The following is a 27,408-nucleotide window of genomic DNA, read 5'->3' as shown; positions in this document are numbered from 1 at the left end:
TCTAGACGGCCTGAGGGTAGTTATTCATTGGATGACGGGCCCAAGATGAACGTGGGGAGGCCTGTTCGTAGTTGAGACTCTAGAGGAGTGCTGGATGGGTCAGCGTTTCATTCGAACGTTGGAGAATATGTCTGACGGGTCGGAGGGCCAGCTGACGGGGATGTACGGGAGAAAGGTGAAACCGTAAGGCGGAGAGAGCGCGGATGGTTGGCTGGCTGGTGAGCCACCACACATGTTGAATAGTGACGGGAGTAGTGTAGACATCGGATGATGGGCACGATAGCACGACAGGCAGCGTTGAGAGGAGGCAGTCCGTATCGAATGGCAAGCAGAAGCGGTATCCCAGCCGGTTGCCGCGTGAGGAGGCATTTGTTGGTTGACTTCCCACATGGAACGGAGCGGGGCGGTCTTTCACCGCATCTCGGGCGGCATCGCGGCGGTGGGGGATAAAACGAGCCGGACTGTAGCGCCGCTGCAGGTCCAAGCCGGTACGGGCAAGGTTCTGCTGCAGGAAGAATGGCAATTGGACGGCGGCGCCTCCAGCACCTGCAACGGGTACATACGCGTGGGTTCGTGTTGGTGATCCTCCATTTTTCAACCTTCTCAAGCCTTTTTTTCTTCTTCTCCGTTGAACAGGCGACTAACGGCGTGCCATTGGATGTTCTGAATGGGCTAGCGGCATGGTGCTTGGGCCACAGTTTATGCTGTTATGCCTTTGCCGAGGAAGAGAATTTTCGCAGGATTGAAATGGTCATTGTGAATGGTTTGCAGGGAAATACACATTCATGCCATGTGGGACGCGCGAACATGTCGTCGAGCGTACCACCATGTATGCCAACCGCCAAGAATAAAGCGGCTGCCATGAGTAAGGTACAGCCTTGTGTTGAATAGATGCCGTTGTGGGAATAGTACCAAGTATCGATATGTCTCATCAACTTTTCTCGAAGGACGCTCTCAATTGCCGACAAGCAACCGACGTTCACGTTTTGAAATGTGGAATGTGGGATTCAACACGATTCAGGGTGTGTCGAGTGTCTTCGCCTGATGCGCTTGCGTAGACAATGCCGACTGTGTGAAGACTGAATTGGACATCAACGGGCGATGAGCCATATCCGTCGTCTCCCAGTCAGACATATCTCAGACTTGGTCGTTGCCCCTTGTTTGGAGGTTTCCAGGCTCCCTTGAAAGGGGTCGTCGGCCGATGGTAAGTGAAGAGCAAGGCCTGTTGTGGCTAGGATATGAACTTCCTCCTTCACGGGGACAAAGCGAGATATGCGGCGGACGCAGGCTAGGCCGTCAGCGGACCTCGATCCCCGCACAGGGCATACGCCGTGTGTTTTCTAGGGTCGTTTCTAGCGCGACTTTCTACTGCTGTTTGGGCTTGGCTTGGCTTGGGATTGCCGCAATGCCTACGGGCAAAGGAACATGCAACATCCTGGACGAGATAGGCGCGAGCGTGTGTCCCCGGTTCCCCTGGCGTACCTATCGTTGGGTGGACTATCCGCTGGTCTCTGCCATGACCCTTGCCCGTGGTATAGCGTCTGTGTCTCTCTCCCGTGGTCGTTCGCTCGTAGAACACCTACGGCACCGCACCGCACCGCATGGCACCGCACCGCACAGCACAGCTCAGCACAGAGACTGAGAGTGAATGGCGGGGCCGACAGGCAGAATATCTGTACAGATGCCTGGCAGACAGACGACGGGCCACGGGTGGCTGGAGTTCAGACGAGAATGGATGCAGAGGGCGGACGCCGGAGTTCCGTACTAGTTCAGATCTCCTATCTTGAGGTGCAATGAAGAGGAGTTCGTTTTCCTTCGAGATTGGGACGAGACGAGACGAGAAGAGACGAATACGGCGTGGGTTCTCGAGCAAGGTCATATAGGTGGTAAAAAAGAGGATACGAGCAACGAACAGTTGGGAGAGAGGGAAGGTGTTGGATGGTATGTACTGCGAATTGGAGCCGACTGAGAGGGGCAGACCAGGTTACGGTTTAGTAGACGGTAGACGGTAGACCCCAAAACAGAAGTCGACTCCGGTACATGGGAAATTGGTGGGAGATTGGGTTGACGACAGGTACCGGCCTGCCAGGCCGTTCCTGCCCTTGGCCTTGGCAGAGGGAAATCCACCTCGAAAGGTCAGGTTGCTAGGTCCGCCAGAGCTGTCGGTAAGGCAGGGTAAAGGTACCTTCCCTACACGACAAGTATCTTTGGATGTATGCGTCCATGTACAGAATACCTCCACCTCTTTTGCGTCTAGAACCTCAGTAATCAGGCACTAGTAGCCGTCTTCCCCTTTGTGAGGTGACACGCCATTGCCATCAGCTGGTCTGTGCTTGATTTTGTTGGTGTCGGTGTCCGTTCACGATGCTCAAGCCGGTCAGGTACCTTAGCAAAAAGGGAATGCAGGGCCAGTTGCTCAGTGCTTTCCCTTTCGTAACCGTCTTCCTCAGGTACCCTACTCAACCAGTATTCGGACTTATCCAGATACGTACCACCCATCTGACGGACATTCAGAGATACCTTATTTCTATCCGTAACCATTCACCATTCTGTACGGAACAAATACCAGACATGCCGGAGGGAGGCCGGGAGGCAGCTCGGAGCGGCCGTACAGCTCTCATGCCATTTCCGATCTGGACCAATCCAAAGTTGAGCGCTCTGTAGCTTGTGCTGCGTTTGATGATCGATATGTTAGGTTGTCGCGAAAGCCCGTTTGTGTTTATGCTCCCAATCTACCAATCTCCCAATCTTCTTCTCCGAGTTGTTCCAAAATTCCGAAAGTCCTCTTCCACTCACCGTGTCTTTCGGCGCCGGGCCCCTCGTCTGTTGAAATTAGACATTAGATCCATTCCCTACCCCCTCGACAGACAGCCGCCCACACGTTCGTCGTTCGTGGCTCTTTTTTTCTCGCTTCCCCCCCTTCGACCGTCGTTGCTCACTTTACCAATCCTGGAAACTGGACTTGGGACCTGGACCTTGAACCCAGAACTGATCTGACCCCCCATCGTTCATTGAATGTGAAGTGTGGGCCACGGTGAGCGTTGCAAGGCAGGTTTAGTTATTGAGAGGTTGAGGCGTCGCTTGTAATTTCACCTGGACCGTTGACGACACCGGCTGCACGGAATACGGAGTAGCATCTCACCTTTCTCGATCTATCTCTCCCTCTTTTTCTCTATCTTCCTCTCCTTCTTCTTTCCTTCCCCTTTCCTTCCCTCCTAGTCGCGCTCCTCTTCGCCTCGACAAGCCTCGATCGGAGACGATTCACCGGCACAATCCGACAACGGCGAGATACGACTCAGCCTTCGCACCGCCTCCCTGCTGTCGCCCCCCGAGACAAGACATTCCAACAACAACGGACGAATTAAAGCATTAGATTAGGCAGTCTGCCCACGACAAGAAATCAAATCAGCAGCACCGACAGAGAGGAGAGCCTGCGAATAGAGCAGGACAGGAATAGGTTGATCTCAGCCCAAAGGCAGAAACAGGAACATCCAGATCCTAGGTGAGTAAGAAAAACAGGGAGGCTGTGATGAGAGCCCACCCGCTGCTGCACAGCACAAGGCGGCATCCAACGAACGGATGGACGCCTCTGCACAATCAACACCCGATCGGATTGTCCCCTGCACATTGCACAATGCACCCTTGCCTGGACCATCACCGCCTGTGTCCGTACCCTCATTCTCCCGCCCCCCTTCTCTCTTGCCCTCAGCTTCGGCCTCAGGCCAAGGCTAGGCGATTCGTGTACTGGTCTTGCGCGCGCGCGTGCGTGTGTGTATACTGTGGTGTGGTGCGTGGTGAGTGTTGCTCTGTGTGAGTGTGTGTGGGTGAGAGAGAGAGAGACAGAGAGAGACCGGCCCGGCACCGAGCCAACAATTTCGCTGGGCGCTGGCTTGCACAGCACAACAGCAGCAACATGCCTGTGGAGGCACCACCAACGGCACCACCTCAACTCAATATTTTTATTTTGTTTTTATTTCTTTTCTGCTGCAGAGTACCTTACTGTACTCCGTACTGCGTACCCGTACCCAACTCCCTCCCGTCTCCCTCTTCGCTCCATCTGCACTGCACCTCCAGGCTCCGGCACCACCCCAAGTTGCTCCTCAACCAGTTACCTACCACCTCACCTCACTCCGTACCCAGCGGCTACCTGCCAGTAACAGCCCTGGGAAGCCCCAAGCCCAGCAGCCCAGCCCGGTCCAGCCCATCCTTTTCCCGCCAGCTGCTTCGCACTCCCCGTGCAGTGCATGTGGTCCGGGGGGCGGATTACCCACTGAAATCACTCGTCTGCGGCTGCCATCCGTCCACTTGCCCCAAATTTCCATCCATTCTCTCCCAGTCCTCCCCCATTCATCCTTTCCTTTCCTGAAATCCTCTTCCAAGCAACCACAACCACGCAACCACCCCCTTCCCGTCCTCTCGGCCTGATTTCGCCTCCCCGAAACCAAGTCAGCTCAAATGGGCATCGGGATAACGAGCAGCTAGCTGACCTGCGACCCTCATCGTCCTTTTAGACATATCGTCCATATTTTTTTCCCACCTTCATACACCAACCCCCGATCGACTCCATCAGACCGCCTCGACCGACAACCGACACGATTGAACCGAGCATCCAGGCCCTGCCTTTGCCCCGACACTACGGTCCGTAAGAGGACGTAGGCCTTCGACGCAATGGCTTCCTCATCGAGCAACGTCGTCGGCGTGCACTACCGTGTGGGAAAGAAGATTGGAGAGGGATCTTTCGGTGTCATTTTCGAGGGCACCAACCTCCTGAATAACCAACAGGTCGCCATCAAATTTGTACGTCGCCGACTTCACTCAATCAGATACCGCGTCGTTCAAGGGCGTCGCGGTCGCTCAATATTGCTTCAACATCGTGCTAATATTCTCTCTCGTCGTAGGAGCCGCGTAAAAGCGACGCACCTCAATTGCGAGATGAGTACCGGACGTACAAGATTCTCGTCGGATGCCGTATGTCCATACCACAATCTTTCGCTCGATGGCATTACTAACTGTTTTGAAGCTGGCATTCCCAACGTCTACTACTTCGGACAGGAGGGTCTGCACAACATCCTCGTGATCGACCTTCTTGGTCCCTCCCTTGAGGATCTCTTCGACCACTGCGGCCGAAGGTTCACCATCAAGACCGTCGTCATGGTTGCCAAGCAGATGGTGAGTTACGGCCAGCCTTATCATAATGTCAATCGACTAACGAATGATACAGCTGTCGAGAGTGCAAACCATTCACGAGAAGAACCTCATCTACCGTGACATCAAGCCCGACAACTTCCTGATCGGCAGACCGGGCACCAAAGCCGCCAACGTGATTCACGTTGTCGATTTCGGCATGGCCAAGCAGTACCGCGATCCTAAGACGAAGCAGCACATCCCTTACAGAGAGCGAAAGTCGCTGTCCGGTACCGCCCGATACATGAGTATCAACACCCATCTCGGTCGCGAACAATCCCGCCGTGATGATCTCGAGGCTCTCGGTCACGTCTTTATGTACTTCCTTCGAGGCGGTCTTCCCTGGCAAGGACTGAAGGCTGCAACAAACAAGCAGAAGTACGAGAAGATTGGTGAGAAGAAGCAGACCACCCCTATCAAGGACCTCTGCGAAGGATTTCCCGATGAGTTCAACAAGTACTTGACCTACGTACGGAATCTCGGTTTCGAGGACACCCCCGACTACGACTACCTCCGCGAGCTCTTCACACAGGCCCTGAAGAACACCGGCGAGGTCGAGGACGGCGAGTACGACTGGATGAAGATCTCCAAGGACAACGGGAAGGGATGGGATGCCATGAAGGGCCACAACCCCGGATACCTGCACAACCCAAATGCTCGACCCGGCCCGTCTCAGATGGAGCTTCACAGCGGCCATCGGGGCGGTGCTGCAAACCCCAACAACCCAAACAACCTGACAGTCGGCCGTTTAAACGCCGCGCAACCCCCGCCTCCTTCTCCGATCAAGCAGATGGCGAAGTCGAGAGGTCAACCAAACGCCCCCGGCGCCTTGAACGCGCAACGGGGCTCCGGAGTCGGGGGTCTTCGGGACATGGCCACCCCCACCGGCTCAACTCAGGCCCAGTTTCAGAACAGCAACCGCAACCTCCCCCAGAACGTTCCTCAACAGACACCGATGAACCAGCAGCCGGCCCCTCCTAATGGCCGTCCTGCCGAGCCTCAGCCTACAGGCTTCCAGAAGTTCATGAAGGTGCTTTGCTGTGGTATGTATCTCTCTGTGTCTCACCCATCGTCGGACCGTGTCACTAACAATTCCATAGGCTAGAATCTTGGCTTCTGTTTATGTTCGTGTTGCCACAAGGACGGCTAAGACTACACCTCACCACTATATAAATGCCCACTGGACAAACCCAGCCAGATGCCGGATCGATGTTTGAGAAAACCAGGCGGCCACACCTGGTTGACGACTTATCCACCACTCACCAATCCCCTTTGTCCGTCACTCTTCATCTTTTCCGACGAAAACTTATTCATCCTCTGAGCTACACTTTTTTCCCGCATGACGACCACGGAGTAGCATCCAGCGCGCACACTGGCTATTCCGGGATAATGACGAACACACTAGCCTTTCTTTCTGGTTTTCTCTTCATCTGTGCGTCGACGGCGTCTCCGCTTCTGGAGGTCGTCGGGGCATCATAAAATCACTGGCATGGAAATCTCACCTCGGGAATGGGGACCTTCTTTAACTAAGAACTTTCTGTTTCTAAGGAGAGAAACAAAAAACATACAACTTGATAATGTACAGCGCAGCACGGCGCATGGCGGTTGCAGGGGTTTTTAAGCATTGGGTTAGGTTCTGCCGCACGTTTTCGTTAAAGTTGATAATAGGGCTCGCCGTGTCCGGCACAGCTTGAGGCGACTGCGCTGTTGGGGGGAGAGATTGGTGAATGCGAGACGGCGGTTGAGAGATATTTTGGGGAGAGAGTTGTGTGGAGGCCGATAGACAGAAGAGAGAGAGAGAGGGATACAATGGACATGAAACTTTACACTACACCACTCAATGACCTCTGCGTTTCCTGATGTGACATGCCACCCTTCCTCGATATGATGATGCAGTTGCCGGAACTGACTCTGATGCGTGTACGATACGAGATGTTCGTTTTGGCCTATCGAGATGAACTAGCGTGATGGCGGAGCACTTTGAATCTCCAGGCTTCATGCTGCGAAAACAACTTCAACAAGAATGGAAGACTTGTTTGCCTGCTGTTTCCATTGCCAGGGAACAGGAACGTATAAATTCGAATGCCTGTCTCAAACGTGTTGGGTTGTGTTAGCCCCGTTGTTGCTCAGGTCACCAAGTTCACCATATACATACACATGACTGGCGTATTAGATTCCGAGAGGTGGATTTCGAACTGCCTACTTCGCGTTACGAGATCTAATCTAGCGTAGGTCAGATACTTGAATCGATCATTATGAAAATGCAAGCCACTGGGATGGATCATACGAGACTTTGATAGGTAGGCGTGTCCGTGTAGAAGGAGCGTGACGGATGTTGAAGATGATGTGGTTGTCGACCTCTTGCAAAGCTGGCGTGAGCCGTGGTCCTTGGATGATGTGGTTGATTGACTGGGCTGGCGTAGATACCGAGACGGAGTTGTATCTGTGTGATATTCTTGACCTGGGAAAGACGGTTAGGGGATGTCTATCCAGTGTGAGAATTGGCCTTGGTGTTCGTTCGAGATGGTATCCGGGATTTGCTCTGCGGTGATGTCCACTCAGTAAGGTACTCGTAAACTCGAGTCTCTCTCGTGGTCTGGGTAGATATCATTCGCTATAAATACGCCCATACCAGGCTCCAATCCCTTCTTGCAGGCAACAGTGTGACGACCATGGCCAAACCTTGGCGGCTTCTTCCACATGCTTCGCCGGCAGGAAGGCCACCTCGGGATGCAAGGTCAGTAACCATTCAGACGTCAAAAAGGCCCGAAGGACTCCTTCCAACATAGCTACCTTACCTCGTGGAGAGATGTTTGCCACTGGAGGTGTATTCCCTGAGGGATATGTCTTCGGTGCGTGTAAGGGGTGCTGGGTGAGATGAGTGAGAGTTGTGCCCACTTCAGCTCAGCCCAGGATTCTGGACAATTGGCGGTCACATCGGGACTTGCGACCTTGCCTCAACACGAAGAATAACATCATCACACTATCGTCGGCAACGAGCAGTGTGGCTGCTACTCTTTTCCACGGTATCAAGGACAGGCTGCGCAACCTCACCTTCGTTGAGAGACACCGCATCCCCCGAGTAGAAATGCAGGAGCCAATGACAATCAGACTGGCTAACAATCAAGTGACGCTCGTGCACAAGTACGGCATTATTCGACTCGTGGTAGGAGACATTCTAATAGTAATCTAAGCTATTATTATTAAACGCAGTAATAAGTAGGACCTTCTCCTCGGCAAACAGTAGTATAGACGCGTTAGAGCGGTAGTCGATCATGAGAACGAAAGACTATTACTCTAAGGACGGAAGGGTCTCAAGACTACAGTACCCATCAAGCCCTCACCCAACCTCATAGAGTTCTAGTACCATCACGAACACTAGTCCTAGGGATAAGCTCTACGAAGATAATATATCGGAGACTAGTAACGATAACAATATTATGGAGGACTTAGAACGTCTCCTCGAAGAGGCGCACCGAGAGGTTACCAAGTCTCGTTACTCTCACTCCCATTCGGGAAACGAGTAGACCCTCGGAGGGACCGGTGCGGCCTTGAATATACGGCTAGAGTTGGAGGATGAAGCCAGTTTCATTTCCCTGGCGATCTATTTCAAGGCCACCTTGCCTGTTGACGGCAGACTATGATCCTCCTCTTCCTGCTAGCATCACAGTTTAAATGACAACAGGGAAAGGATCTTATTCGAGGGACACGTCCATCGCCAGTTCCCCAGCCCGGTCCAGCATCAGGTATTGATCCAACATGCTCTGCGTCAATCGTCAGTTCACAATCTCTCCAGATCATAATTCTCCAGGGAAGCATCTTCTGTCAAAACTTACCCAGTCCACACTAGCAGGATCGTTCAAAGCATTATCCAACGCCATAAAATCAAACTCATCACTCTGATACGCCCTCTCTCCAAGGAAACCCTGACCCTGGCCTGGCGTCTGACAACGCAAGCCATCAACATCTCCGAACCCAGAGTGCAGAGCCAACGACTCGCTGAACAGAGCCGGGTCTCGATATGGGCCATCGAAACTACTACTGCCTGTATTCGCTGCCGTCTCAGCCGTTGCCGTCGTGCTCGTGATGTTGTCGGTGTGCTGCTGCTTCCTCTGGCGCGAAATGCGCTGGACCATGGCCCGCAGGACCGCCGCCGCGTGCCTTGCGTCCTTGGAGCAGTCTGACCTCCGCGACCAGATCTCGCTTGCTGTCTTGAGGGCCTCCATTTTTCGTTCATAGTCTTCGTCACTTTTCCCCAGTTGTTAGCAAAGATAACTCAGACATCCTCAAGCCCGCTATTCTCCTCGTAACCCCCTTTCCGGCCAAGAAAGGAGCAGCTCCTAAGACGAGAGAACATACCTCGTATCCGTACTCTCATTCAGATCCAAACAAACAACCATGGCAGCAATCATGAAATCATGCAACGTCAGACTACTCAACATGTACCGATCCTCAAATAACCTACCCCCGGGGCTCGCCTCCCGATCAAACTCGGCATGCAAATCCAACACCCGCAGCGCCGCAGCCCTGCAGATCTCCCTCGACGAAGCGAAGCGCGGGTCCCCGTTATAGCACCCCTTTTCCCTGCTTAGGTACCGCCGGTGCAGCACGCACAGCGCCTTACTGTACATCAGCTCCAGCATCAGCCGCTGCATGACCGTATGATTCTGCTCCGTGAAGCCCGTCTCCCGGATCGGCCTCACGCGCAGCACAGCGGGCAGGGCGGCGTGCCAGGCGTGCAAGGTGTCGTTGAGGACTTGGGTTTCGGCGTAGGCGGGCTGCGCGGGGGATAGGGCGTGGCGGATGACGCGCCGAAGGATCCGGCAGAGTTTCGACTTATAGCAGTAGTAGAGCGAAGGCGTGGCTTCCGTCGGCGGGCGAGGCGGCGGCATCGTCGTCGTGTTCTCGTCAAAGTCTTCGTCCGGGTGGTTCTCGGGCCCGACGGCGTCGTTGTCGCCTTCGTGGACGATGGCCGGCATGCCGAGCTGGAAGGACAGCAGGAGGTCAAACGCCTCGCAGTAGAACCAGGCGCGGCGGCGCATCTCGGCGTCAAAGGGGGTGATGGGTACCGAGAGGTGCGAGGGCTCGAGGTGGTAGCCGCGGCGCTGGGCCAGGCGCGTGGCGACGCCGAACATGTTCCAGAGGACCGGGTCCATGTCCCTGCTGCCTAGTACGCGGGAGTAGGCGACGAGGAGCGTCGCTTCGACTGAGTAGGGTCTCGCGGCGAGGTAGTTGCCCTTGATGAGGCACTGCACCGCGCGGCCCGAATACGCCGAGGCCTCTTTGAGCTTTGCAGGGTTGAGGCCGAGGGCTTCGGCGTTGCCCTTACCGCGGACGATGACGGTGGCGTTTGATATTATGGAAAACAAGATACTGATCCAGAGCCAGCTCATCGACTCCGGGTTGGCCCAGAAAGCGGCGTACTCGCGTTGGAAGCGGCCGACGTGGATAAAGGGCACGGCGGTGAACCTAGCGTTGAAGTAGACGCCGAGTAGCTTCTCGAGGTCCTGTCGTGGCGGGAGGCTGTAGAGAACCTCCGGCAGGGAGACGGGCACGACGGCGCCGAAGAGGAAGTCTGGGCCGATGGAGCAGGCGCCACCTTCGGGAGGTTCAGGAGCAACGGTAGGATCCGGCTCAAGGGCCGTTTTGATCTCGCGGATGTGATGGAGGAGAGCGGTCCAGTGCGTTGCGCCGTAGTAGGCGTCGTCTCCGTCGATAGCAATCGGGGCTGGGGAGTCATCGCCGGTGCTGCTTCCGCTCTGGAGTGGTTCCGAGTCCGTCGGTGGTGTCGGCACGGCGTTGACGGTCCCGGTGGACTTGGTGGGGCCGGGTCCTGAGGCCGGTGCCGGGGTGGACTGGGGGCCGTTCCGGTCACGGTCTTTGGATGAATTCATGCCCCTCCGGACGAGGTCCTGGACCATATCCTCCAATTTTCGGAGGCGGAAGTGAACCTCCGGACGCGGCTGCTGTCCCGCTCCACTCCCACGTCGATGACGAGTAGCTCCATCTGAAGTGACAGCGGCTAGATTCCCGTTTGCACGAGTGGTCGAGGTCGGAGTATTCCCAATGCCTCCACCAGAGGTGACAGGAATAGCATCGCTTCCAGAAACGGTAATAGAACCGGTGCCGGTGACAGCATTAGCGCCGCCTGACGCAGAGGCAGAGACAGAAGCAGATGTAGATGGTGTAGATGCAGATGCAGGTGCAGGTCCAGAAGCAGAAGTAGAAGCTGAGGCAGGGGCAGCAGCCCCAAACTTGCATGCCCCCTCGTCCCCGCGCCTAACACACGCACCGCATGGGAGTGCGCGATCGCATCGTAGCTTCCGCGCGCGGCAGGCTAGGCACGAGACGGGTTGACGGTTGCGCTTTGTCACCCTGCGCTGGCCGTCGGACAGAGACTGAGCACGGAAGACGGACGTGAACTGAGTGATGTCCGACGCGGATGACATGGTTCGTTCCCTCTTCTTTGCGCCGGCCGAGTCGGCTCTGCTACCCTACCCTCGATCTAAGGCACTCTTCCCTCTCTTCACCCCTTTTCTTTGGAATACACCCCCTTGGATAAGATTGTCGGGGTGTGGGGTGATGGCTATCGGCCGAGTTGATGTCCCAGATTCCCGTAGAGTAGCGTGTAGAGGAGTGAGCTTGGGCGAAGTGAGGTAAGACGAGGTCCGAGATGGATTACCGATCTGGGATGCAAGTGATCCGGAGTTTAGCTGCTTGTTTCTCTTGAGGAAGAAGCAGAAAAGAGTATGGAGCAGTACCCGGAAGAGCAATGGAGATGCAAGTTTCCCGGAAACGTGACCAATGTCAGTGAGCAATGGAAGGAGAGCAATCGTCATCACAAGCATAGGAAGGGAGGAGGAGGAACTTTGGAAGGTGCTTGTTAGTCGGGGTTAATCCCCGGCTTTTACGCCTTCCCCTTTTGGAAACATCATATCTCCGGCTCTAATACGTACCTTACCAATGGTAGGCATCCATAAGCTTCAACTTCCATTGAACATCATCTCATCGACACCACGAACAAGAAAACGAGAGAAATCACCACCGCCGTATGCCACAATATACCAGGATACACCGAAGTTCTTTTTAGAGCTCAGCTTTACAGCTGTCAGAAACGCCGCTTTTCTGCATCGAGCTTGTATACCATTTATAGACGTCCATGTGTCATTGATTACCTTTCGGCACGAGCGACTGCATTCGATGAGCACGTCCATTCTCTTTAACTTCTTTTCTGTAAAGAAGGCAGAAAGCAACGGTAAGCGTCTTCTCTATGACATTGCTCTTTACACCCTCCTTTACTACACTAGACTACATGAAAGAAGAAACGTCCGAGCGGTTCGGAGAAGCTTTACCGATGAACAATTAAACCGTGAGAACATGCAGAGCCAAGGCAAATCTCGCATCTCTAAGTCGAGTTTACAGCGAAATTAATTAAACCACTGGAACGAACCACGATATGACACAACCCTGTCCCTTGTCCTCTCCCCCTCTTTGGTCTCTCTATCGGGAACGTCCCAACTTTCTTTCCTAAACGCCGAAACATCTACACGAACCTCCTCTCAAACGGACTCTTACGATGATGGAATCAAAACACTCCGCTTGCTCTCGTCCGTTCACTCTCTAGTAGTGTGTATGTGTGTGCGTCTCCCCCACCTTGCACATGCTAACTAGACAGGAGACCAAGGAAGAGCTTGGTAAAGAGAGTAAGTTCAAATGTTTCTGACTGACAGGAACAGCAGTGCCCAAAGAGACACAGACCTTTTTCTCAAAACTCAATCGTGGTATCTCTCCCCCTTTTTACCTACTATGGTATATTGTCATCCTCTCAACCCCTCCCTACACGCCTCCTCACCCCTCTCCAAAGAAAACGTCCAAACACTTTCCCTCCTCGTTTTCCGCCATCCGTCAAACGCCCTATGCCGTCCAATGAACACATGAACATCAAGATTCAAGCTTCCTGTTAACAACTATGTTTAGCCTGGCACCTCTTACAATGCAGGAACGCCTGGCGTATATGTAAATCCGCCGTTCACGTGCACCCAAAATCCCACTTTACATACACTTACATACCCGTACAGATTATCCAACAATAGCACACGTATCCGGATCCGAGGATCACTCCAGTGCCCACACATTCTCGTACTTCTTTTCCCATCGATTACTGGAATGGGATATCATTAGCGCCACTAGCGCTGCATTCCTCACCATGACCGCGGGCCGTACATCGGGGCGGCCGTCTCTCGGACTTCACACGCACGGCCCGAGATATTGAACGCAACCTACACCTAACGCCCTCTGGCACGTAGGAAGAAACAACCGCTAAGGCTGAAATGAATCCCACCGGCATCTGTGCTACTCTGCCCTCGACATGGCATTCGTATCGAAGCGCCTATCCAAGTATTCATCTTACCGCCATGACCCTACTCTAACTCAAAAGTCCTATAGACAATGAGCAGCTGGTCTCTGCCTGCTCCGTGATCCCCCATCATCCCATCTTCGTATCGGCAAGGCCGCTCTTTACTCTTGCAGACCTGCTGCACGATCCAAACGCCGTGCTGCTACCCCTGGATCTTGAAACATTTCGATACTACACGCCACTGCGGAAAAGAGCAACGGCATACCTGACCTACGTACCTACTTCTATCCATAATCACTTACACGGCGCGTGCTGGCTGGCGTCTGTGGTCTATCGGACTACTTCATATCCGACCAGTCTCAGTCTTCTACCGCGCCATGACCCCTAATTCTCCACCGTTTTTTTTTCTTTTCTTTCGTGATCCCGTCATCCCATCTGTACAGAGAGTATAGGCTGGCCAAGGAGGCCAAGGAGAGGCCGAAATTTTCTTGACAAGCTTGAAACATTTTGACGCTGCACGCTACTGTCTCATAGGGCTAGTTTGGCACGGCATGTGCCCGCGTCTATGAGGAGCGGCAGGATCGAGACAGACGGCAGTAGTTGAACTTGCATCTCGATCTCCATCCGCCAGTGGGGCTTATTCACATTGCACAGCACAAGTTGAATAGATTCATCGACGTCATGTCTGGCAACAACTTTCATTTGCCTCATGCAATAAAGCTACCTATCTTATGCCGGACGACATGCCCGACATCTCGTTGCCTAGGCAGCATCAAGATACATACACACAACACACAACGCATCAACACTGTTTGCCTCCTCTTGTGCACTGACAGCCTTTTGCTGTCAATGTAAAGTAAGCTCGTCCATCCGGCCTCCGTCTCGAGCTACCAGAGCTAAACCCCCACGCAACCGGTGCCTCCTCGTGCTTTTCTCTCCAACTAGCTTAGCTAGGCCCATGGGGCCTGTTTCCCCATCAAGCCAGCCTCGTGTCAAGGAAACCAATGTATTAGAAAACGCCAGGCTCTTTTTTGGTGGTTCCCTCTCTTGCTCCTTGCGCTTGGCTCCAAATCGTAGAAACAATAATAAGAAATGATATGGAATAAAAGGAATAAGATAGAAAAAAATCACAACACATACACACACGCTTTTGTACAATGAGACGCAGCTGGGTATCATAGCAGCGAGGAAGAGATAGGGAAGCAGACAGAGAGCAAGTGCTGTCTTAGGAGGAAATGCCGCGGATAATTCTAGCGTTGTTGCCGACAGCGATGGTGAAGGGAGGGACGTCCTGCAGCATATGTTAGACTAGAGTTTCATAATGAGGGAGCGCATGTCGACGACATACCTTGGTGACAACCGCACCGGCCCCAACGGTGCTTCCGCGCCCAACCCTGACGCCTGGCAGGATAATGACGCCTCCACCAATGAAGCAGTCCTCTTCGATGGTGACAGGCTTGCCAAGTTGAGGGCCCCTGCTACCTAAGCGCTTCTTAGGGTCGGTGGGTAGCGTTGCCGCGTAAATGCTCACGTTCGGTCCAATGTGGCAATTGTCGCCAATCTTGACCTCGCAGGTGTCGATGATGGTGCAACTTCGGCCAACAACGACATTCTTCCCAAGAGAGATATTGTACCCGTAGTCGCAAGTGAATGGCGCTTCCACAACAACGTCTTCGCCCACTCTTCCAATGTTGGTCACTGGCGATGCAACTGTTGGCGAGATTTGGATAGGGTCGCGAGGCTGCAAAATCTCACGGAACAGGCGGCCTCGCTCGGTTGGCGAGACACCGTTGTTGGGGTTCGTCGAGTTGTTGAATCGCCAACATGCAGCGCTGCACCGTTCGCGCTCAAGGACAAGCTCCTTATCAAATGGGTAGTAGAGCTTGCCGGCAAGCATATCCTCCTTGTTCGTCGTCCTAGACCGGCTGGAAGAAAACTGGGTGTGCGATAAGGCTAGCTGCGCGGCGACTTGTGCATTGCTAGTTGCTGGAGGCTGCGGGATGGGGCTGTTCGACCTCGTGGGGTGCAGAATGTTGATTTGCGGCAGCGTGTTGCCAGGATGAGGCGTCTCCGGCTCCGGCACAGTCCTGCTAATGTCGTGCAACGGGGGCACACGCTGGTAGTCCTTTCTCTCCGAGAAGGGGGCATGGGGAGGCCCTTGGGCACTAATTGGCGTCGGGAAGGCGTTCGCTGGAGTGTAGGGAATGGCGGATAGCTTGGTCTCGGGGCTTGCAACCGATGCACTGGGAATCGTCGAGGCTGTCGGCCGGTCGTCGTCAGTCAGTAGGGGTCGGCCCTGAGGAGGATCTATCCGCAAGGGCTGGCCGCGGTAGGGAGGTAATGCCTCTCGTCTTGGTCCGACGGCTGGCTGGCTGCCGTAAGGAGCTTGCTGTGGCATACCGTAAGCACCAGGTGGGACGTAGCTGGGGTCTTTGGACTCCAAGGGGATGGCGGCGGCCTTGCTGTCCGGCTTTTGCCAAGCCGTATTTCGCTGCGGAGGATATCCTGCACAGACAAAGCCTCCACGAAGACAGTTGCTACCTGGAAAAGGGTCAGCGTTATCACTCAAACAAGAAATGGCAAAGATCAGGGCATCTCCTACATTCTGGCTTCTGCTCGTCACACTTCTTCTTCCTCCTTCGGCATGTAAGACAGCCCGTCTTGGTTCGGTTACTGAAGTTTCGCTTTCTCTTCGCCTTGTCGGATTGAAGCATATCACGGGATCCGCCAGGGGTGTAAGATCCATAGGCCATAGATCGATCATCACCGTCAGGGCTGGTGTTGTCGTAATCATTCGCATCCATCTGGTTAGCGCGTCTCAGGGCCTCCCCAATTTGCTCCTCGGATTGACCTTGGGTAGACGTTGCAGAAGGTTGATCGTAGTAACCCCTCTCCTCCCTCTCCCTCTCTCTTTCTCTTCCCTCCCGTGAATACCATGACTCACCCTGTTCCCTTGAATCTTCGCGTTCAGCGTACGGGCGATGATCGCGCGAGGGCGTTCCATAGGGTTCACGTGATTCTGGTGGGTGGGGTTGAGAAGCGGCCTCCGGGGACTTTTCCTGACGCCCGGGAGCTTCTCGCCTCAGCTCTACTGAGTTTGATCGCTTTCTCTTATGAGAGCCATCAACGTCGGGGTAAGTTGCCGTTTGATACGGGGATCTGTCCTGGCTGGGGCCGGCCCAGGGCTCCCTCTGGCTTGGGGAGGGCTCTACGGCGGCTGTCGATTTGGGCTCAGGAAGGGCGGGTTGTCCATTGGTGCGCTCGTCTGACGGGGCTCTACTCGCGTCGGCGGGCGGGTTGGGTGGTTCTGACGTTTTTGGTGAGCCCCCATTGAGGGCAGTAAATGTTGACATGATTTAAAACGGCACCTCACCGACTCGGACGTTGAGTGGTGAAAGTCGTTATGTCGCTATGCAGGCGCGTTGGGCCGAGCAAGCGATGTTTGTGCCGTGGTAGAATAGCTGCGCAGATGCAGCAAGCGACCGGCGGCAAGGTAAGTTGACGGATAATCGTCGCGTGGTGAGTGAATAGTCAGTCGGCGGGGAGCTTCGGCAGAGATGATGTTGACGAAAAGGGTGCGCAGGTGTTCGCGCGCGTCAATGAGAGCCAGAATCAGCGATTCGGGCCGAGCCAAGCTAAGCGGAATGTTGCTCTGGAATAGCTACGGAGAAGTAGAAGGACTCAGCAACAGCTATGATAGCGTTGGGCTGAAGGACCGAGGCGAGCAAGCGAGCGGCTTTTTGAGACAGGGAGGGCGCCTCGATATCTTCCGGACTTGGAGAGTCTCTTGGGAGATGATCTTCCGTGAGAGGTCGATGTGGATGAGTAAGAAATGGGGACCTGTTGTCTGGCGTGGTTGAGATCCAAGTCGTTGCTTTGTCGTGGGGGTGGGTAAAGTTTTCTTCTCTTTTTTTTCCTCTTTCCTTTCCTCGCGTTACCCCCTGGTCCCTTTCAAAGATCTGCGCAAGAGGGAAAAAAAGAGAGTGAGGTGGTAATCAAGCGCAATGATGACACTCTTTGCTGGCGGGACAGAGTGCTGGTACAAAGTACAGGTGCAGCTGCAGCTGGCAAGGTGGTGCTGGGACTGGAACTGGAGCTAAGGTAGCAGCTGGAGCTGTTGCTGCTTTCTGCCGCCGGTGGTGCTTCGGTACGCGGCGCGCGGAGGTCGCGGGAGCTTGAGCTTTGGACTTTTTTCTTCCCTTCTTTTTTAGTGGGCGTCGGCGGGGGGAGGGGCGTGGGACAAATAATTGCTTGCTGGGCTGTGCGCGCGTGCGTCAGTAAAAAAAAAAAAAAAAAGGCAAGGTACCTTGTCTTGGGAACGTGCGACAAGGACGAGAGAGCGAGAGCGGTGTCTTGTCCGCTCCGGGGGTGGAACAAGGGCAGAAATTGGTGAGAAAGATGCCGCTGAGACCTGAGGCTGTGCAGCCCTTGGTGTATGAATATGTGTGAGAGAAATTGGATGGGAACAGCCCGACCCAGCGTCCCGGCCTGTACGGATGCTCGACGCCGTCAAGAGAGTTTCTGCCCTTGCCTTGTTTGGTCTTTGGGCGGCAGATGAAGGAGACAAGAAACGCAGATGCAAAAGAGTTGGAGCGAACATTGGGCAGCAGACACGTTAGAGATTCACTCACATGAAATATCCCTATTGGAATCTTGTCTGGAGTTTTTGGCTGCCTTGACAACAACTCGACTTGAAAGTTGTGTGTACTGTGTAGTACCTGGCTATGTTTGCTGGCGGTAACCCAGGATTGGTACAGCCTTGGATCCGACACGAGGAAACGAGCTAGGAGTATCCGCAGATGCGATGGTCTGTCTGCGTTGGAGAAGAAATAGGTGCTCCAGATGAAATCGGCCCTTGGAGCAGTTCAGCGCATGCGTGGTCTCGGCTTGACGGACGGGGTTCGTATTGCGGTTGCGTCCGGCCAGGGATGACAATGACGATGACGATGGGGACGCTCAAGGTCGAAATTGGGATCTAATGTAGACAATGAGCTCCGCAATTTGCTCGCAATTTGCCGTACCGGTGGTAGTTGGATGGTTGCCCGTGCCGAGAGAGGTGATGGCAGTGGTGAGATGTGTGTGTTGTGAGTGTGCGTATGAGACGGAAGCAGGCAGATGAATATTCGCGCCTACGATTCGGTGTGTCGCCTGCGAGGAAGTAGAGAGTATCAAAAGAACCAAAGGGGAAACTGCGCCGGCGTTGTTCTCCTTAAAGGTACCGTGCGCCTCTCTTTCTCTCTCTCGTCTTCTCTTTCCCCAAAGTTGAGAAAGAGAAAGACAAAAAATCAAAAGGATGAGAATAGAGTATTAGTCCAGCTTCTTGCCGCTGCCCTTGTGTCCAATTGTTCAAGGCCCGTCTCTTTCCTTTCTCCCCGTCTCAGGGGTTTGTCCGAGTCGAGGGATGATGGCTGCTTTGTATGGCGGCGCTTGAGCGTTTTTTGACGCGCGATTATGCTGCGCCTGTTCGGGGGGTGGAACACTGAAGAGTGAGGAGACAATTTCCCACGTCGCGAGCCACTGAGGTAAGGTGAGGTGACTTGTGGCTGTAACGCGACTCGGATTGCAATGTATTCTGCTAAACCCGGTATAAATGCCAGTTCAAGTCAAGAATGCTGGACGGGTAGGGATATCCGTCTGTATCGATGCTTGAACCTTGCCTGCCGCGCACCGTTTGCCTCTGGGGTGTAGAGAGTGAACGTGTAGAGCGCAATGAATCTGCCCTGCCTGATGAGTTAGGCTGCGTGACTGTGAAGAGGAAATAGTTTTGGTGGTGTCGGATGTTGACGGGTGGGATGGGCGAAAGAGTGAGATGACAAGAAAGTGTAAGTGTGACGAAGGGGGGGGGGCAGAGGGTAGGGAATATGTTCATATCATGTGGAAGTGCAAGTGGTAGCGGTAGCGGTAGCGAACCTCGAGTGTGAAAGTGGTGGTCGGGGTGGTCGTGGTCGTGTCTTGGTATCTAATCGTTTCGAGGTACCTTTACTCTTCCACTCTCTCGCGCTCTGTCTCTGTCGTATCCGTACTCCGTTCGTAGTGCACCTACTCCGATGAACTGTAGAATGTATCCGCAGAAGCGTCTGGCATCTGTAGCCGCAGCCTTAGTTCGTCCCCGTAGCCGTCGTGGTGGGCAAGGAAAGCAAGGCAAGGTAAGGTATGAACCAGTCGTTGACAAGCCGGCACTGTCGAAAGTCTGAGGTGTAGGCGAGCCAAGGGCTACCCTTGATAGTGCGGGAACCAGCCAGCCTTTTTCTTTTTATCCTTCTTCCCTCCCGATGTTACGCGCTCACTCGCCAAAGCTCAACTACAATGGCCAAATAATTAAGAAGAAGGATCTCTGTGTGTCCGTCGTCCGTATTCAACGTCCACGCTGGGATGCGACCGCAATTGCAAGGGAACGAGAAATACCTCTCGGGGTAACAGGGACGAGACGCTGGTCTCGGCGGGTGCCTCGTTACTTTTGTATCCTGTACGGATCAAGAGAAAGACACTACAAAATCTCTCCAAAAAGTACCCAGAGTGTGGCCTCACTCACTTTCTTCTTGATCCCGGTTCCCTTCTCCCGCGAAATCCCACCTTGAGTGCTGCATCCACACATAGAGCCCCCTCCTCTCGCTCGCCCTTCCTCTCTCTGTGTGTGTGTGTGCAAGTGTTGGTCTGAACATGCAAGAGGCATCCGTATCGCCTCTCTTCATCTTCTCCTCCCCTTCCTGGGTCATACATACGGATCCATTCCTCCCAGACACCCCAGTCCTTCGTCGCTAAACCCGGGAAACACGAGCAGCATTGGGTCGCGGCATGGCGCTTCCCACGGGTACTCGACCGCCACAAAGTACTCGCGCGATACTGCTGCCAGTAGCCACTTGCGTTTGTCGTCGCTTCCACGGCCACCAGCTGGGTCCCCTGGCGAGGCATGAACAAGGGGGGGGATGGTATGCAGAAAGGAGGGGGCGTGTCGACAGGCCATTGGAGACTTGGGGAGAGGGCGTGAGCCATGACCTCTGCAACCCGCGTCTGGTCGCTCCAGCTGTACGGAGTACGTATCACAACTCAACTGAACTGTGCTTGACGGTAGGTCGACCTGGGCTAGCCGGGCCTGGGCTGGGATATGCCCGCCGTGCTTGTGCCCATCGCCGTTCCTGCTCGCCTTGCCTCCATCCCCAAATCGAGCTCCCCCGTGAGTCCAAGACCGTTGCCCTTCCAAGCCGTGGAATGGCAAATATCTCCTTTCTCTTTGCAACCTTTGTCTCTCATCACCCGTAGGCTCGATGTCATGAGTGAGAGACAATTTGACTATGCCCACCAACTATTTTCCGTGTCGCGGTGATTGGTCTCCAGGCTACAAGGGTTGGCACACACCATCATCTCGCGGGCCTCACCGGCCGTATCGCCCACCTCCCCGCGATGCGATATTGGGCCAAGTGATGCATAATGGCAGTGTCCTGTATCTGTACACGTACTGCACCGTAGTGATATAGGAAACTGAGGTAGTGTGCACGTACGCACACATGTGTGCTTGATAATACGTCTCTTAACCTCTGCCACGTGATGGGGGAGGTTGATGGAGGGATCTGCCATCCTGCTACCCTCCCCCCCCTTTTGAAGGCTACCGGCGCATGGCAAGGTGTGTTTTTGGCCCCCGCTCTGCCGCGGCCGTGAGCCGTCGTCATTTCCAGTGTCTCCAGGGTTTGGGGGCAGGAAACAAGCGACCGCCCATGACAAGAGCCGCCGGCTGCTTTCGCCAAAGACGCAAGGACTCACTTCCAGCATGGCGACGACCCGGGCCCATGATTTCGCCAGCGGCCAGCCTGCATCCGCTAGCCCTGTCAACCTTGACATGCTCGCCGTCCGTCACTGTCCCGGTCATATCGTCAGCATGCCGCCTCGACTCCACCATCCCAAGATTTGTACAACTTGACCGACTGTCGTTGCCTGAGCAAAGCGTTCCAGACAGTCAGACACTCTCGCGGTTCACCAAGAAGGCTCCTCGCGCATCCGGAGACGCTGCCCGCCTGTAGCGTTACACTGGTTTCCACTTGTCGCTCTCACGAAGCTTGACCCTCGTTGTAACCCTTTTGACCGCTGTTTGGCCGGGGTCGAATTATCAGGTGTGCCGTGCCGCAGAGAACTGACGCCAGGGTCTCCCACGTTTCTTAACTCTGGCAGGAAACGGCTTTGATACGTTCAGGAAGGTGAAGAAAGGAAACCCCGAGGCCTAGGTGTCGCTTGGTCCACCAGGTCCGGACCAAGCACCCCGGCCATTGCTATAAGACGCAGGACGACCGCCCCTCGGTGCAGAAGCAATCCTGGTCGAACCTTTGGTCCCTTCATCCGCTCACGTCTTCATAAATAGCACATGGCCACGCGGTAGTCCATGTCAAACGGGGTCTCATCCTCGTCATAGTGGCCATAGTTGGTTTTGACTCGGGATGGAGCGGTGGTACAGCGGCTGTTTCGGAGTGTTGAGGACCTTCATTACCGTGTGCAACAATGACCCTTCTGACGATAGGTGCTCAGATTGGACGGAGGTTCACTCTCAACGGGAAAATACTGTGAACATCCGCCAACCAGACTGAGCTATCAGCGAAATTGCCTCGTACCCCCCGGCGCAAGGTAGTAGTGGTGAGGTGAGAGCGAGCATTGCCGGCGGATGCGGTTGATCATCATTATGTAGCAACCAATGGAGCTGTCAGGATAGGGTCCCCGTGTCATGCAGTTTGACGCGATCAGTGACATCTTCTCTTCTCTTCCCCTTCTCTGCGAGCCCACTTCCCTTCGCCGCGTCTAAAAAGCACGCTCAGCGTCGTAGCTAGACCCTCAAGTGTGACGCCAACGTCGGGTATCGTCGTCAACAACCAGGCTTAGCTGGCTGTGGCTCGTATTGTCATCCCGTTCGATTGCAATCTGCAGCCGCCAACTGGGCTAGCAAACGCGGCAGTGCACCAAGCCAACCGTCTAGCAGGTTTTGGTATCGAGTTGGCGTGAGATTAGTGAGGGGATAGTCCCATTTCCGCGTCCGCGCTGAGCCGTGTCTCGGCCCTTGGCTCCGTTCCTCAGCGTGACAGCCAGTCGCGGGAGACTTCGACTTGTGAGGTATCCGTACGCAACAGCACAGTCTGCACCGCTCATCTCTAGGTGGCATTCTCTGTGCGCGGGTGTCTCCCGGTATGTAGCGACCCTGTAGGGTTGCAATCACTAGTAACTCTCCATGCGTTTGTCGCAACAATCTGGCCGCGCAATTGTCCGGTCGCGGCAGCGCATGCGCCAGTCTTGTTCCGGAAACAGCTACCTACGAAATACAGATCGCGGCTGCCAATCTCTTTGCTCGTTAATCGGGGTGTTGATTTTGGGCGTTTGTCTCAGGGATCAGATACCTAGGCTGAGTGGTGGGTGTTCCTGTCGAGACTTGAGAGAGATGGATGGGAACGGTCTGGATGTGCGGCACAGAGCCCAGGTGAAGTGAGTTCGGCGATAGCACTCAGAGAGAGTGACCGTAGTGACTGTCCCATCTTTTTTTCCCAGGTTCCCTTCACATTCAAGTCTGGTGGTGGATTGGTGGTGTCTGCTCTCGTCCCTCTGACGGGGCAGGGGTGAAACAAAAACGTTAATCTTCCGATGTAGATGGACCAGGATACAGCCCAAGGTGGATTATTTTTAGCCGTGCAATCCTGGGTGGGACTGAGAGGGCAACTTGACTTTCAGTCTGCGTTGTTGGGCTATTTACCCCAGCTTTGCCCGGAACCGATCCGCTCGTCTCGTCTCGTCTCTTTGTTGCGTATGTGAGGGCAAGGCGTTGGAAGAGAAGGCATTATGTCGTCGGCTCTGACGGCGGTCAAAGTGTCTCCAGACCAAAGGGTATCGCAAGTTGTTGCACCCCTTCCTTTACATCGTGCGTAGCGCTTGTCGCAGGGCGGGTGTGCGAAAAGAAAAGAGGAAAAAGCGCGGAGGCGTCCGAATCGACCCTCCCACCCGCACCAGCGTCGCCCTCCGCTCCTCGCCCGGGTATCTTTACCGCCGCGACCCACCCACACCTACCGTGATGGCAGCTAAGCGGCATCACTGGTCTGATTGGTTCGCGACAAGTCGATATGCAGCCAACGAGAAGCCCTGATGTGCGGGAGGAGGAGAGTTGAGTAACAGGGCGGTTCGATTCGACACATGCGCTGTGACGAGACAGACGAGACTTTCTCGACGGCGCAACTTGCCCAATCTTCGGCAGTCCAATATTAGCAACCGGGACTACGCTGGCCCGTCGGTTTCGTTCCATGAGATATTGTTGCTCAAGGTGAGATGTCATGGGCTCTTCGCGATGCCGCGCAGAGTTTGACTCGAGGGTGATGAATTCCTCCACATCCTGCTTAGATCAGAGGTAATGTGATGTGCGCTGCATTGGTCGGAGACTCATGCGGCTATCACGATTTCGCTGCACAAGTGCTGACATCTTGTCACACACAGGCGCACAAGCGCACACCTCCTTCACCGTCTATTGCGCATACCAAAGGTAAGGCATTATGATCTTTGGCCATCAGATTCAGGAGAAAATTAAGTCAGAAATGCGAACGGCCTGCAGCTGACTGGCTTCTCAACTTGACTTTGCAAACGACGTTATGTTTTTGCTTAGTCGTTGCAGCTTTGACCAGGCGCCTGGAGATATCGCCCGACTCATGTATTTGGCAGCGGATGTTCTCCTCGAAGTATACGCCAAGTTCCTCTAGAAAAGCCGTGGCTTGTGTTGCTTGCGTCTATCGATGCGACGAATCACAATACTGTCTCGAAGTCAAGTCTGCAAATGATAATATCATAGCTGTATGCGTATGAACTTGGCCTTGGTGGAGCTTGTGAGTCCTTTGCCTGGTCGCTCGGTAATGAAGAAAGCCTAACCAGAAATTGTGGGAATGTCGTCTCGTGGGGCCAGCCGGAGCGAGAAGCACGAGGAGCGAAATGGAAGGCGTTTGAGAGCATCAGCACAATGGTGCAATGTATTTGCCGTATGGGGGTTCCCACTCCGCGACTCTGTCTGGTTGACCGTTGTTCATCTGTGTGACAGTGTCCACTGTCGCATCGAAAGATCAGACAAATGCGGAATGACCACCGCGATGTGGAGCACGGAAGGAAGGCAACGGTAGCAAACAGCGCAGAACCTCTGGGCCGCCAGCCGAACTGCTATATGTGTTAGGAGGCCGTCTCGCCAGATCCGTAATGAAATGACATGGCCGACGCGTCGAGTGTCATGGCAAATGCGGCATATCTTGGTCTCCTCCGACGAAGTAGGCAGGGGCGATTTTGGACGAGCGGGGATGAAAGGCGCAGGATCAAGAGTTGAAATGGAGCAAATTCGAGGACCGAGGTTGCAGGGAGCTGCGAGAGCGGCGAGTCCAAGAGGGAACCTTGGTAAAGCGAACAAAAGCGGGGCGACGGGATTCGAGAACGAGAGAAGTCAGGGACTCAGGTATTCTTTTGCAGTCGAGAATTAAACCCCTGGTCCGTCGTCTGTCGCATTGTGCCGTCACCAACTGATCAGGGATTGTGGAGGTGAGATAAACTGTGACAATAAAGTAGGGTAAGCAGAGGCAGGGGTAAAGGGGCACGGCAGCATAGGCGTACATACGTCGACCTATGGCGGGAGCCGAGACAGAGTGCCAGAGTGGTGACCGGCCATCCAGACGAGGTACAATCGGGTGTTGACGACGGTCGAGTGTGTTGGATGTGACGGTGATACATACCAGGCAGGCCAACAATCAGGTGGCTAGAGTAAGATTGACTGCGGTATGAGAAAACGAGGGGGACTGTATGGACCAAGGTTCGAGCCGGCTCGGGGAAGGCGAGAGCTGGGAACAAGACGGCGCCCGGATGGGATTGTGTTGGTTCTTGTTTAGGTAGTTATCGTCCGCAGGAGATGTCTCGTCCCATCCAATGTCCTGCAGGATGCTGCTATTCCTGGCCATCGACGACTGACGACGAACGGCGTTCGGTTCCAACTTCCAGCAGACGATTGAGGGATGCGGATAATACACCCCGGAATTTACAGAAATATCGGGCCCACCACATCTCTATGGAGATGCTGAGCCCGTGGTTGGTCCAAAGCCGCCGAAACGAAGTTTGGTAATGCGTCTCATTGGCGATAGCAGCCCGATGGGGCGGCGGCATTTGCTGAAAGGGAATGGAAATAATCCAAAGTGACCCATGGAAGAGTGCGAGAGAGAGTGTGAGCCTCGGTGTCTCGGGAGACGAGGGTCTGGCAAACAATCTGACGGGACAGAGTGGAGGGTCGCACAGGAACGATGAACGATTCGGCACCGTCGAGAAAAATCCTTGACGTTGATGAGGGCAATGGAACACTGGGACTCGATCTGCAGTTGTTGGTTCTTTGCGGGCGGACGGGACATCCGCAGTTTGGGGGCTACCGAGCCCGCTTAGAGATTCAAGCGCGCTGACAGGGGGAAGGGGCCTTCCATGTCAGGAACCTACTGCCCAGTTGACAACTTCCATTGATGGAAGGACCCAGGTACCTGCCCACCTGCCCAGCTTCGGCTTGGGTAAAAGCGGCAGGAGGTATCCGAATCATCAACCTGCAGAGGCAAGAGCCTACCTTAAAGCACCCGGCCTGTTTCCTATTTTGCCGCCATTGATCTGTTCCTTCCCCAGGCTCTCATCAAGATGAATACCTTACCTGTTACAAGACTCACGCAGTAAAAGGCACCTCCACAGATTGACTGCTTGGCCCGCGACCACCTAATGTAGAAGGCACTCGCGGCACTATAAGGTACTTGAGGATAGGTATCCGGGCAGTACCACCTTGCCTTAGTCATCCGTAACTCGATGCAAACCACGGCTTTCAACTTAGGTTCACAAGCGTAGGGAAGGAGTGCCCTGTATGTTGTATCGTCGATCCAATCTCTTTCACTGCAAACTACGGATACTTTTATCTTCATTGTTCTCGATCATCGCAGCCTCGATGAAAACAACTGACCCCTGGGCCCTAAGAAATGTGACCTTCGGGTGGATACACTGGCACGGCTGGCTCTCTTCTTCGGTTTCAATTTTTGAATAAAAGTATCCTTTCACTTGTTTTCCAGAATGGCGTCTACTACCTAAGTACTTAATCATGTGGCCTAATAGATCGTGAGCATGGATAGGCTCTCGACTTCCCGTCTACAACCTCTCAACTTGACCACATCACGCCTCATGTCTCTTCAGACGTCATTTTCAAACTCATTGTCGTAAAAGAGACGACCCTTATTTCAGAAATACCGACGTGTTTCTAATCTTAGAAGTGTCAAGATCTCTGCCATGCACAACATCGCAGCTCCATCACACAAACCCTTACAACAGTTTGGCTTTCAGCCAATGGTGTCGCTCGACTCCAACTAAGCGCCCACTCATAAGCGCTCCCTCATTCTCCTCGCAAACGACAACGTCAAACTCCACGTTGCTGACTACCCTTCTTCTAGAAAAGTTCTCTTCCACCGCATGGCATGGCAATCTTCCCAAACCCATGAATTTCTACACTTTCGAGGCGCCTGGGTCTCTATTAATAACTACCGGACCCAACAGCAAGTTCCGCTCCTGGTCCTGGCATCTTTGACCGAGCGAGCGGCCTGCAGATCTCCCCTTCCCTAAAGGCCTGACTACAGCCCACTCCCTGTATCCGCGCCGTGCGGCATACGCGCCAGACAAGCAGTTACATGTCTAAATTTCTAGCTTTCTAAACCTGCAAGGTACGCAAGCGACCATACATCCCGCGTTCTCTAGCATGACAACAGCCTCTCGACGAACCGGCGCCCAGGATACCTAAGGCTAGACACGGAGCCGAGCCCATCGTTCCCCAGCGTCACGCCGACGCCTCCTTCTCTGGACCTCGTCTAACCTCC

The 27,408-nt window shown here is 54.2% G+C and overlaps 4 protein-coding genes across 4 annotated transcripts; 1 reads left to right on the top strand and 3 right to left on the bottom strand.

Moving 5' to 3' along the window:
* Positions 1-4,668: 4,668 nt before the first annotated feature.
* CABS01_01582 (uncharacterized protein) lies at positions 4,669-6,289 on the top strand (the record flags this gene model as incomplete). Its single annotated transcript, XM_060534962.1, has 4 exons — positions 4,669-4,797; positions 4,899-4,968; positions 5,021-5,169; positions 5,222-6,289. 4 exons carry the CDS (start codon positions 4,669-4,671, stop codon positions 6,287-6,289), a joined length of 1,416 nt encoding a protein of 471 aa, XP_060398151.1.
* Positions 6,290-8,879: 2,590 nt separating this feature from the next.
* CABS01_01581 (uncharacterized protein) lies at positions 8,880-11,633 on the bottom strand (the record flags this gene model as incomplete). The annotated part of the gene is made up of 3 exons (XM_060534961.1): positions 8,880-8,948; positions 9,021-9,432; positions 9,544-11,633. The coding sequence occupies 3 exons, from the start codon at positions 11,631-11,633 to the stop codon at positions 8,880-8,882; spliced, it is 2,571 nt and encodes an 856-aa protein (XP_060398150.1).
* A 3,132-nt stretch (positions 11,634-14,765) lies between these two features.
* On the bottom strand, positions 14,766-16,893 carry CABS01_01580 (bacterial transferase hexapeptide; the record flags this gene model as incomplete). The annotated part of the gene is made up of 3 exons (XM_060534960.1): positions 14,766-14,831; positions 14,889-16,081; positions 16,143-16,893. The coding sequence occupies 3 exons, from the start codon at positions 16,891-16,893 to the stop codon at positions 14,766-14,768; spliced, it is 2,010 nt and encodes a 669-aa protein (XP_060398149.1).
* Positions 16,894-19,115: 2,222 nt separating this feature from the next.
* Positions 19,116-19,409, bottom strand: CABS01_01579 (uncharacterized protein; the record flags this gene model as incomplete). Its single annotated transcript, XM_060534959.1, has 1 exon — positions 19,116-19,409. The coding sequence occupies one exon, from the start codon at positions 19,407-19,409 to the stop codon at positions 19,116-19,118; it is 294 nt and encodes a 97-aa protein (XP_060398148.1).
* Positions 19,410-27,408: the final 7,999 nt, after the last annotated feature.

This window comes from Colletotrichum abscissum (assembly GCF_030869225.1).
Source record: "Colletotrichum abscissum strain IMI 504890 chromosome Unknown Scaffold_3.1, whole genome shotgun sequence".
Classification (NCBI taxonomy): domain Eukaryota; kingdom Fungi; phylum Ascomycota; class Sordariomycetes; order Glomerellales; family Glomerellaceae; genus Colletotrichum; species Colletotrichum abscissum.
Note: the sequence above shows the minus strand (reverse complement) of the source record. Positions and strands in the feature narration are given on the sequence as shown.